At 40.3% G+C, this 13,099-nt stretch overlaps 1 protein-coding gene across 1 annotated transcript in view; it reads right to left on the bottom strand.

The window, feature by feature from the left end:
• TMEM30A (transmembrane protein 30A) overlaps positions 1 to 11,767 on the bottom strand; it is a 30,600-nt gene extending 18,833 nt beyond the window's left edge. Inside the window, exon 1 of the mRNA XM_046675706.1 lies at positions 11,060 to 11,767. Within this exon, the coding sequence (XP_046531662.1) occupies positions 11,060 to 11,752 (693 nt within the window). The 5' untranslated portion in view covers positions 11,753 to 11,767. The remainder of the gene's footprint in view (positions 1 to 11,059) is intronic.
• Positions 11,768 to 13,099: the final 1,332 nt, after the last annotated feature.

Here is a 13,099-nt window from a genome sequence, read left to right as displayed (position 1 = left end):
CCACAGAGACTGCTAGGACTGTAGACTGAGTGATCTGTACAGTCCAGGCCCTGGGAGGAAGGAAGGTGGATATGCGCCGTGAAGGTGAGAGAAGTCAAAGGGGCACACAGGGCAGCAGGGCCTCCTGGAGTACTGGACAACAGGTTTTTAAGTATTTAAATGCTTTGTTTTTATTAAATAGGTAATACATCAATGTAGAAAAATTCCCCTCAAAAATACTCATCAGATAAAGGGTGCAGAAGAGAGAAGTAAACATCCATATTTAAACTATTTACAGCCTCTTAAAAGTTAGTAGTTGAATGAATTTTTTTAAAATTTCAGTCACTCTAGATTATTTTATTTGTGAAGATTAGTTTTAAAAAATCAAAAGCTGAGTTCTAGACTTATAGCTACAGAACAAGTTTAATCCTTCATATCCTAATAAAATTCTATGGGTCATACGAAATTTGTTGTTATGTTTCTGTAAATAAGAGATTCTAAGTGGAGACCACAGACAAAGTGTTTACTTCTAGTTCAATCAGTAAGTCTCAATCTCACACTTGGAAATGAATAATGAATGACTTAGGTAGCACATAAGTGTAAATTATCTTCGAAGAAAGCACAGCAACAGCAAAGCTAGCTATTACTTCTCAAATGTCTACTCCACGCCAGAACTGTTCTCTTTTACAGAGAGGAAACTGACATTGAGAGCCTAAATGACTGCCCAAAACCAAACAGCTGGCATGTGACTATACTCGTTTCCTAGGGCTGCGGTAACAAATCGCCACAAACTGGGTATCTTAGAACCAAATAAATTTATTCTTTTACAGTTGGAGGCTAAAAGACTGATTTCAAGGTGTCAGCAGGGCTATACTCCCTCTGAGATCCTGGGCACAAACCTTCCTTGCCTTTCTAGCCTCTGGCAGTGGCCAGCATTCCCCTGACTTCTTTGGCTTACAGCTATATCACCTCCACTCTGCCTCTGTCACCTGATTCTCCTTATGTCTCTGTCTTCACATCATCTTCCCTCTGTGCATGTCTGTCTCTTCTTATAAGGACACCAGTCATATTGGATAGGAACCCACCCGAATGACCTCCTCTGAACTTGATGACATCTGCAATGACTCTATTTCCAAATAAAGTCACATTCACAGGTACTAGGAGCTAGGATTTCAACATACCTTTTTGGATGATACAATTCAATCAATAACAGTGACAGACTCCTATCTGTCTAGCTCCAAGGTTGTTCTTCCATTAGACTGCACTGCTGCTTCCCATAATCTTGAATAACATGCATAATATGGTAATTTAGAAAGATGGAAGTCAATTTAAAAAATGTATTTTAAAATAAAATTGGGACCAATCGTTAATAAGCTGATATCCTAGCAAATCTTCATACTTTCATCTAAAATATAGATTAAAAACAACAACTTTGTTACAATAGGTAGATGTCATCCCAGGACCATCTTAACTTTTAAAGATTGAAGTAGAATTTTATGATACAAACTTTCATACACTAAATTTTCATATACGGCATTTAACTCATTTCTACAAAAAAAAAATAAATTCCAAGGTGAAGTTTTAGTTTACCCTTAAAAGCCTTACTAAGAAGCCAGCCCTGATGGTGTGCTCCACTTCCGTGGCCCAGGTTCGGTTCCCAGTTGCAGAACCACTCTACTGTCTGTCAGTAGCCATGCTGCGGTGGCAGCTCATACAGAAGAACCAGAAGCACTTGCAACTAGAATATACAACTAGGTACTGGGGCTTTGGGGAGGAAAAGAAAAAGTCTTACTAAGATATCAAGTTATAAAAACTGCCTAGGATAGAACTGATAAAAAGGACTTTGCTAATTATGCTCCACCCTATATGGTAGGGTAGATCAAAGGAACATAAGCAATTAATATGAATAAAGAAGGGCTTTCTATTGAGGAAACACATGGTCTTTTCTACATGAAACATTGTTTTTGTATAATCATAAAAGTGACATTCCAATATTAGTGGTACCTTTGTCTCCAGCGATACTTTCTGACAACAACCTCACGCTGCCTCACATGCCACCCATACGTTATCCTCTAAATCGTCACTGGTCTTATCTCCACCCACCCCCAGTCCCATTTTTATATTCCTAGACGTATTTACGTGGTTGCGTATCTTCACTTGAACCTCTTACCATCTCTATCTATTTCAATTCCATGGCAATCTTTTGAAAATTAAGCCATACATACATGATTTGTTTATCTTTTTTGGTCAAGCTTCACTAAAAGCTTGACTGTAAAAAAATAAACAGTGGTGGTTCACTGAATCCCTTAATCTCACATCCAACTGCGGTGTTCTGATACCTGGAAATGGTACCACCACTGTCCCAAGCATCCAAGCTTAAAACCTTGGCGTCACCTTTGGTATCAGTCTCCAAGTTCTGCCCATTCTTCCTTAGCAATATACTTAGTATCCTTGAATTTGACTCTCATTGTTTCCACCATAGATCAAACTTTGAGACCTCATGCTAGTGTTTTAAAAGGGAGAAGAAAAAGTACATTATATCTTTTTAAAAATCAAGTAAAAACAAATAATTTCTAAAAATGTTTTCAAAACTAAATATAATCATATATAATGTGAGACTTGAGAGCTTAAAACAACAGGCAACTTGGTATATTAATGAATACTGTTATTACGCTATAATGTCACAGAATGATCCTTACATTTTAATTAATTTTAGAAATTAAACTAAAAATCTATGTAATTGGTGGTTGGTCTATGGTTTCCAATTTTTCAGCACTAGTAAGTATACAAAAGTATTTCCTTCTAAAATAAGACTCAAAAACATTTGTGGGGGGTTATTTTATGCCATTCTTAAATCATGCACTGCCTCCTTGGCTGTGACATTTGCCAATCAACCTGTTGGCTAAATTTTCAGCACTCTCTGGATTACTGTTCAACAAGCAAACTGGTTTTGCCTTTAGATACAGATGAATATTGCGGTTATACAAATGTGATCTTGTAACATATAACATTTTCCTTGGCTAATTTCAACAACTCCTTCAGACCCACAATACCATTTAGATGATCAATAAACTCTCAATAAACTGTTTTAAAATTTCTGGATTGTATCCACTGAGTTTAATTAATTAACTCATTCAAACATCTTTGTCGGTGTCACAATCCAATGTACACATCAGGATAGATGCGGAGAGGGCTGATGGCCACTCTGAGTTTATTATAACCAGCATTTCAATATATACATAGCTTACAGCTGTTAAACATACACAGGTGTTCTGGATGAAGTAATTAGCGAATGCCAAGAATTCTTAGTGATTTCTCAAGGAGCCCTCCCTTGGCCTCTGTTTTGATATTATCATGTTATTGCTGTGCTCCTATATTTTTATCTCGGAGCAGGCAAGGTCTCTTAGGCAACGGTCCCTCTTGCTCCCGATATCGATATCGTTTCTCCATCATCTGTGCCCCCGGGCGGCCGCCGCCTGGCGTTGCCCCCCCCAGGGGTTCTTACCCGTCATTGGCTAACCGGCCTTCTCACCTCCGGGTCACAGTTTGTTGGCAAGCTTTTTCCAGTGATTATTAACCCTTCCTGTGTCAGGGGCGGCTACAATCTTAGCCCCAATTAGATACCAAGCATTGTGCTATAGGATGGGAATACATAATGGAAAAAATACATTGTTGGTGCCACAAAAGATTTACAGACTAGTGGAATAGAAAGCCACATTAGCCAATAATTACAGGATATAACTTGATAATGTGTTATGACAGGCCATAAACTAGAACTTATGGAACCTGAGAGACGCATATATGTCAGCTGGGAAAAGGGAGGAACCAGGGAAGATTTCCGTAGTGTTGATAGGAATGAAATTTGAAAAACAAGGAAGGCTCTTTCAAGTAGATCTAGTAGCATGACACATTCCAGAAATGACAGGAGTTGGCTATGGCCAGAGCAAAGGGTAATGGAGTGAGAGGAGATCAGGCTAGAGAAGTAGAAAGTAGCCTATCATGAAGGAAATAACATTTTATATTATGGGGTTTGAACATTATCCTGAATGCTAGAGGGAGCCACAGGAGAAATTTTAAGCAGAAGAATGAAATATTCCAACTTAGGCTTTTAGAGAGATTACTCTGGCAGTAATGCACAGAAAGACTAAAGAAAATGTCTGACTAGAAGCAAAGAAAACAGAATGCTACTTGCAATAATCCAGGGGAGAAATGTTCAGAGCATAAACTAAGAAAAGGGCAAAGGGAATGGGGAAAAGACATTCAGAAATACAGAGAAAGTTGGGGCCGGCCAGGTGGCATAGTAATTAAGTTCCCACGTTCTGCTTCAGTGGTCCAGGGTTCACAGGTTCGGATCCCAGGCACGGACCTAGCACCACTCGTCAAGCCACACTGTGGCAGCATTCCACATAAAATAGAGGAAGACTGGCATAGATGTCAGCTCAGTGACAAACTTCCTGAAGCAAAAAGAGGAAGGGTGGCAAGAGATGTTAGCTTAGAGCCAATCTTCCTCACCACACACACACACACACACAAAAAAAAAAAACCCACCATATCCTTTATCAGCTAAAATCCAGTGGTAGCTGGACCTAATGTCCATACTGTAATAAAATCTGCTGGGTATAAAAACAAAGTTTGTGAACATGAGAGTGCAGATACCTCTTTGAGATACCGATTTCATTTCCTTTGGATATATACTCAGTAGCGGGACTGCTGGATTGTATGGCAGTTCTATTTTTTAATTTTCTGAGGATTCTCCATACTGTTTTCCATAATGGCTGTACCAACTTACATTCCACAAGGGTTTCCTCTTCTCTATACCCTCACCAACACTTGTTATCCTCTTGTCTTTGAGAAGAGAGTAGATCTTAAGTGTTATCACCACACCAAAAGCAAAACGGAACAATGAAAGATGATGGATGTGTTAATTACCTTTGACTATAGCAATGATTTCACAATGTATATGTATATCAAACCATCAAACTGAACACCTTAAACACACATAATTTTTATTTGTCAATGATACCTCAATAAAGGTAGGGGGAAAAAAATGTTCATTCTAAAGATAACCACTTGGCCACGGGGCCAGCCCCAAGGATAAGTTAAGTTCGCGTGCTCCGCTTCACTGGCCCAGGGTTTCACTGGTTCAGATCCTGGGAGCTGACATGGCATGGCTCATCAGGCCACGCTGAGGTGGCGTCCCACATGCCAGCACTAGAAGGACCGCAACTAAAATATGCAACTATGTACTAGGGAGATCGGGGAGAAGAAGAAGAAAAAAAGATTGGCAACAGATGTTACCTCAGTGCCAATCTTTAAAAAAAATAAAGATAACTTATCCTAGAAAGAAAGAGGCTACTAGGTGGGAGAGAAACTACAATTCTCTTATTTTTAAAAATTAATGCTTATTACACGTCAAAGCATACAAGGCATGGTGCAGAATACAATGATAAGGTGAAGACCTGCCCCTTAACTTAACAACAAAACACAAAGAACCAGAGGCAAAACAGAACAGAAGCAGATGATTAGTTTAAGAGTTATCATATTTCTCAGCTTTATTTTGCTACCACTGTAATTGTTCCCCCAATCAAATTGGCATTTCTTCTTAGTAATTCCAAAAATACATCTTACTCCTATGAAACAAACTGAATTTAACATGGTGGGAAAGGAGGAATTTGAAGGACGTGCAATTTTTACACTGCATAAGGACTGGAAAACTTTCATTTTTGAATGTAAATCTGTCTTAAAGGAAATCAATAAAAGACCTAAACAGGTCACTCAACAAAATGCTGAGTAAGAAGGTAAATCATTTTAAGTACTAATTAGACTAAGTTAAAAATGGCATTTTAAGTGCCTCTTTGAACTGACAGTCCCAGACTAAAGAAGCTGCCTGGAGCCCTTTCCAGAGGCTTGAATGAGGACAAAAGGTAACTAAAGTAAAAGTTTCAAAAGCAATTTTCTTTCAGTTGCTTGAACTTCACCTGACTGTGACAAAGAAAGGAAGAATGATGTCACTGGAGCCAAGTTTAATGGTAAGTTTAGCTAAGGTAATTTCTATCTATCAAAGTCGTACACATGAAGGAAGAACATAAGTGATCATCAGGGATCCTTACACCTACTGTCACCGACTAATCACCCGGCGGAACTCAGGGAGGTTTCAGAAGCATTTAACTGTTTCTCTAATTTTTTTTTTTGTTCTTACGATAAGAGATGTAATCACCAACCACTGTGAATCACTCCAAATCCCAAAACAAGAGCCGCGCCTGTGTATATGGGCCGAAAAGTCCCAAGAGATGACCTTTGCCTCATTTTCAGTGCTCAGATCTCCTCTGCAGGAGGAGCTGAGGCCTTATTCCCATAACCTGCAGTGTGTGTGGAAGCATGTTCTCCAACCGAGCCTGCGCAAGCAAACCCCACCTCTCCCTTCTGAATATTCATTCCTCATCTTAAATAAAAGGTCCCTAGGGAAAATCGCAACTTCAGAAATGATTCCGTGTGGTCTCCTATTTGCTGCAGATAAACCCTACTTCATGGGACAACTACTTCTGGTGGACAGTCTGATTTTTAACTCACCAGGAAGGGAACCCACTTTGGTTCAGTAACACTACCTTCAAAGATGATTGAGGATTAGAATGTATAAATTAAACACTACTATTTTTGTAACAAATGCTAAATTTGCCATTATGTTTCTTTCAAACTGTAACTCAAACACAGGAGATTCTTTTCTGTAAAGGGCCAGAAAGTAACTATTTTAGGATTTGCAAACCAGGAGGCAAGGGCGAGGATATACGTAAGGTTCTTATATAACAAGAGAGAGAACAAATTTGCACAAATTTTTACTGATTAAATTCAAAATATAATAACAATTGTGTACAATTTTCTGGTAATATAGGTCTACTAATAAGAATGGAATTATTTTAGGGGGATAACATTTCACATAATTGGGGTTCAAAGTTAGTGTTTCCTATTATCGAATCAATCGCAAATGTTCATCTGTAAAACCATTCTCAGTTCCTGGGCCTTACAAAATAGTCTGGCCGACCACATTTACTTTGTCATGCCTCGCTCTAAGTACTAAAGTTACCTGAGAAACAGAACACTAACACTACAGACCTCTTAACTTCCAAGAGGCAGCTTCTAAGCAACTGCAATTCATTTAAACACCAAAATCTTTAAACTTCTTAAAGTGCCTAATCTTTAACAATCATTTCTACAAAACAATTAATTCTTCCTTGACTCTTAGTTATAGGCTAAGTATAAACAATGAATACTAAATGCAGAAAAGAAATTTAATCCTCTTAAAATCTTAGAATCTAGGGGGCTGGCTGGGTAGCACAGCAGTTAAGTTGGCACGCTCTTCTTCGGTGGCCCAGGGTTTGCCAGTTCGGATTCCAGGCATGGACCTACACACCACTTATCAAGCCATGCTGTGGCAGGCGTCCCACATACAAAATAGAAGAAGAAGGGCATGGATGTTAGCTCAAGATCAGTCTTCCTCAGCAAAAAGAGGAGGATTGGCAGGGGATGTTAGCTCAGGGCTAATCTTCCTCAAAACAAAAACAAAAACAAAAAAACCTTAGAATCTAAGAATCCAAATTACACAGGAGTAAAAACAGATAAAAGCATATTTTTATCAGAAAGTAGGGAAACAGAAGATAACCAGAATTATTTAATTAGGACAGTAAATGAAATAATAATGTGAAGAGGAAAGTTAGGGTTTCTCTATCAAACGTGTGTCTGGGGGGAGTGGGGTAATGAAAATGTATCTTGAACACTTTTGGCAATATTAATTTGAAGTAAATGTTTAGTTTTTAGATTTACTCTGAATACTACTCTCAATAATGTCCTCATCCAATTCTAACCATTAATTTAAAAATATATACCTTCACGCCTTTGCAAAAGTTTAGAATATTTCATTATCTTTTTCAAGTTAGGGCTATTTAATTAACAGCTCAGCCTCACCAACAACGGCCCTAGACTGGAACAGACCTTTGTGGTAGAAAGATGTGCCTGACTCCAACAACCGCCAAATTAAAGGAAATACTCATTCCTTGCTGCTGATACTAAATGAAATATTAAATGTTTAAAATGTTTTCTTATGAAGGATAAAATTAACAACTCTGGTTTTCTAACAACCCCATTTTATTAGATTATGGAAAATCTAAAGACTAAACAAGATACACAAACCTAAAAGGGGGTGGGAGGGAAATATACTGCTAAATATAAACATTAAAATTTTAAAATATCTTTTCACATCTTTTTCAAGAGAGCCCAAAGAGCTTTACAAGAGTAGTAATTCTTTAGCATAACATTTCCGGAAGAAGGATAAATACCCACCGATTTTTATACCTAAAAAGTTTGGATTTCTGATCTTAGCACTTAAAGCTATATTACAAAAGTATTCTCGCTTGACAAGTCTCCTTTGGCCTAGTAATTTGATGTAACACAGCAATGAAAGTTCTTAAAATTTTCAAAAATGAGAAAATAAGCCAAAGAGGTATGAGCAACTTACAGCATGAAAGTGAATACTGTCAACAATTGCTCCTTACTCATTCACTTTTAATAACCTTCAACATATTTAAAATAAACTAGGGCCTAACGAAGGGCAGAGAGCAAGTGGAAATAAGCATGTGTATTTTCGGAAAGTTCCCCAGCTTTTTCTAGCAACTCCAGATTCAATTCAGAACCAGTTTTCTACATATTTAACAATCAAATTTAAAAAAAATTTTTTTATTCTATTTGCACAACTATATGTCAGTGTTGGTACAAAATTTCTAATCATTCCTCATTTTCATTTCCTCTGGTTCCAAAAGTGACATAATTTGAACATGCATTTTTTTAATCACATTAAAGCTGGAAGTTACAGAATTTTACAGTTGAACAGCATCTTAAAGATCATCTAGTCTGAATCTTTTGGTTCTTCAAGTAAAAAAACTGAGACTTAAAAATATGCCTAAGATCACAAACTACAGAGTAACACAGCTGGGACTTCAACTCCAATGCCCGGACTGCCCTCTGAACCAGAGTAAAATGCCGCGGACTCTTCAGGCAACTGGAAACCAGAATTATATATATGAGAATGATTTAAGAAATTCCAATCTTCACCAAATACTTAGTATGAAGAATCTTATTTCAGAATCTCAAAATTTTAAACAAAAGTATTTATTTTCATAGTATAGTAAATATTAACAGATTGCATTCTGATAATTTAATAAAAAGCAATCATATAAAATTCCAAATTATTGCTACGTTCATCTTAATATCTTAAGAAGTTTAAATAAGATAATCAAATTTCTAAGTTAAATTATTTTCTTCTACTTAACTACTAACACTGCAGTAAGGCTCCTAGGGTAGTGTGAAAGCTTAAGGCTGGGAATCAAGACATCTGCATTTGGGTTTCTGTCACAATTTTACAATACTCTTCTAACTTACCAGCAACTGTCAACCCTTCTAACTCTATTTCTCTACTCCTGATTAGGGATCATCAAAACAGTAATTATTCATTGTACAAACTTAGTGCCAGGAATCTTATCTACTACATTGTTCTAATTCTTGCATCTTACAAGATAGGCATTATTTACCTATTTTACAGGTGAGGAAACTGAGACTCTGAGAGGCTAAGTTTTCCAAGAAACTGAGCTACTAGCTGAGTAAGTGAGCTTGAATTTAAACCCAGCTCTACCTGACTCCAGCCTAGAGCCCATGGTCCTTGCATTACACCACTTTGCTCATATCCTGATGTGTGTGATCCTAGTGTGGCTGGGAGAATAAGAAGTACCATATTTGAAGTACTATTAGGGAGATAAAAATACACGCTGAAAAAACAAACTAACATTTTCCCTAGTTATTAAACTGAAAATAAAGTTTTAATAAAAGATTTAAAAACGATGCTATCGATACTACTCTTATTACTGTTATTAACAATGAAATGAGCACTGTACAATTAAAAAATATATTGACTTTGTTTTCAGAGGTAACACTGTAAATTAAACTGGAAAACAGTTATCTTTATGCCTATTCCTGCAGTTGAAATAAAATTACTCTGAAAGCCCCGTTAAATCACATAAATTTAAAATTTAAAAGTAATTAATAAATTTAAAAGTAATTAATAAAATGAGGGGGAAAATGACAAAACCTGGTACAGAAGAAATCAAGAGAACTTGATGTCAGTTCCTGCCTCTTCAAACAGACAAAAATACCCTCAAATATTCAAGAAAAGAGGACGAGCAGATGTTTAATAGTGGGCATCTATACAAAGTATCTACATTTTACTATCATCCTATCTTCACCACTGCAGATGGATCACGGTACTATGACAGCTGCTCTGACAGAAGTCAAGATGCTTCCCCAAGTTTGTCTATCATGTCTTTTGCCAGTAAAATGTTCAGAAGACAGTGCACAACTTATTCTCTGTGTGTGATCATTGATTCTTCTTTTTAAAGTTTAAAATCAGGAAGAAAAGACTAGGGCAAATGTAGGACATGGTTATTAATAAACGCAGCCTAAAAGCCAAACCGGAATTGAAGTTTCAGGTTACCTTTATCTATATCATGCCCTACAACTAAAAGCACCTATTAGCCCAAAATGAAAGGTACTGTGCACACTTCCGTCATATGTCCTAAGATGTGACTTGGTACGATACGACAACTTCTTTACATAAAAATCATCAACACCTCTATGACTCTGGGTCCTCTTCCCAACAATGGCCAAAGTGTTAACCTCTGTGTCCTGGGATAATCCCCCCGCAGGTAATGGCACTCTAACCATGTCAATTCTCCTGGAGTTACATTCTGCGATAACTTTCAGTTCTCCACTTCTCTCTGTTTTTTTAAACCTCCGCTGGCAGTAAAATCCGCACCCCGGAACCACACAAAGCGCCCATTAAAAGCCTTCTTCGCCCAACCGCGTTCAACATTCCCGTCTCTAATCGGGTAAATCGCCAGCAAGAGGAAGCTCGGACAAACCCGCAAATTCAGGGGGCCCGCAGGAAGAGAACGAGAAAACGGGGAAGAGAGCAAGACGCGGGGAGGGCGGGCCCGGGCCGACCTCCAGGCCCGAGGACGCGCCGCCGGCCTCCGCTCACCTCGATCTCGCGGATGTTGTTGGAGGTGACGAAGATGCCGATGCCAATGGGGATGAAAATGAGGCCGATGATGAAGAAGGTGGGTAGCACTGTGCCGGCCGTGAGGATGGGCTGCCAAGCCGGCAGCCTCTGCTGTTTGAAGGCCGTGTTATCCGGTCTCCGGTTCTTGGCGGCGCCCCCAGGGGCACCCGGGGGCCCACCGTCCACTTCATCCTTGGCGTTATAGTTCATCGCCATCGACCCCCGCGGCGCGGCTCCGTGACGCGCAGGTGGACGGCCCAGGGAACCCGCCAGCTGACCCTGACAGGGCACGCGCAGGCGCCGCCGCCGCCGCCGCCGCCGCCGCCGCCGTAAAGGCGGAAGAGGCGGAACACCCTTCCGCCGGCGGCCGCGGACCGGAAGTAGGGGTGGGCTGGGACCGCGGGAGGGAGGGAGAGAGGAAGGAGAGAGAAGAACGAGGGACCAGGGGAGGGGAAAAGGGAGGAGAATGGAGGGGGAGGGGAAAGGCCCACGGTAGAGGGAGAGGAAAGAGGCCGACGCACCCTGATCATCTGCCCTGTGACGACAAAGTGAGGGCCTCAACCCAGAGCCTGAGGTTACGTTAGCGCATGCGCGGCCGTGGGGGCGGAGAGGCGCCTCTTCCGCTCGCGGAGCTTCCGTTGGCGCACACCGGCGCGCGGCTCTGGTTGTCATGGCAACGGGCCGTCTCGGTCGCGGGTGCGCCTGCCCGGCCCTGCGCGCCCTCGTCGTCGCCTCTAGAGCTGCTGAGGAAGAGGTCTTTCTGGCGGCTTCGGCGCCGGAGAGGTTTGTGTTTTACGTGGAAGACCTCTCCGAAGGGACTCGGACTCGTAGCCTTTAAAAGACCACACCAGGGGAGCTTGAGCCTGGTGGGATTAGCAGTATTCGCTTGGGTTATAAACCGTGACTTTCTCTAATTAAAGTAAGTAAACTTCCACTCAACGTGCAGTTATAAACACTAAGTGAGATGTGTGATGGGTCACCCTTTTGTCCTAAAGTCAGGAATAAATCACAGGACTTGGTTAACCCTATTATCTTGCCTCTGTTGAACTTAAACAAATAGCCAGTTATTACTCCAGCAAAAATGTGTTCCTTCAGAATCAGCAAAGAATTGCAACAGGGCGTCTGCAACATGGTACGCCAGCTGCCATTCCCCCAGCAGCAAGGGAGAAAAAAACTCTTTTACAGAGGGGAAGAGGAAGTTGGCAGGGCTGTTGTAAACAGAGTGGCAGGAGAAATTGAGAGTTCATGTGTAGTGGCTTTCAATGGCTGAGCTTCTCGCCGGTGGGGAGGCTCTGCTATCAATGTTGGGTGTGAGAGCTCCCCCTCTTGGCTTCCCAACTCCAATTTAATGAGGGTTTTGTTTGTTAATTTGACATTTTCCCGTTTTGATCAAGATCTTTCTGTAAAAGCATTGGTGATCGAGGATCAGGTTTTTCTGGTTTCAGCAACATTTTGCCTTCCATGCCAGGAAGGGCTTTTCCCCCATGTCATATCTGAGGGAAAGTGCACAGATTGGAAACCTGTTGAGGCCACACTTAAGTAACAGGAAGAATAGAAGGGAGAACTTTCAGATGTTTGTCTTTTCTAAAGTCCGTATACTTTCAAGATCACAGGCACTGGAGGTCATCTGAAGCATTATGTCATCATCAAAGGTTTGGCAGACAAACTTCCAGTGGGCCTGGTCTGGACATCTTGGGAAAGCTGTCTCATCAGATGTCATCTGCCTCAATTCCAAGAAGTCTTTATTTTAAGGTCACCAGGTGATGTGCAGGTCCAGTCAGGGTTTGGTGCTTTCTTTAGATGTGTCACATGAATCCAAGAGTCTATTCCCTTGTGGCACAAGGGTTAGTTAACAGTACCTAATGGCCTTTCCAGAAAGGTTGAAGAGAGCCCTTCTGGAGTCATCTTTTCCAACAGACAAAATCTCCAGATTGCAAGGTATGATGCTCAAGGTCGTCGTCTCCCTGGATCACACCGTGAAAAGATTGCTCTACCAAAACGTGGTTAATGTTAATAGAA

This window comes from Equus quagga, chromosome 11 (genome assembly GCF_021613505.1).
Source record: "Equus quagga isolate Etosha38 chromosome 11, UCLA_HA_Equagga_1.0, whole genome shotgun sequence".
In the NCBI taxonomy this organism is placed as follows: domain Eukaryota; kingdom Metazoa; phylum Chordata; class Mammalia; order Perissodactyla; family Equidae; genus Equus; species Equus quagga.
The sequence above is the reverse complement of the archived record's forward strand: the minus strand, read 5'-3'. Positions and strand labels throughout refer to the sequence as shown.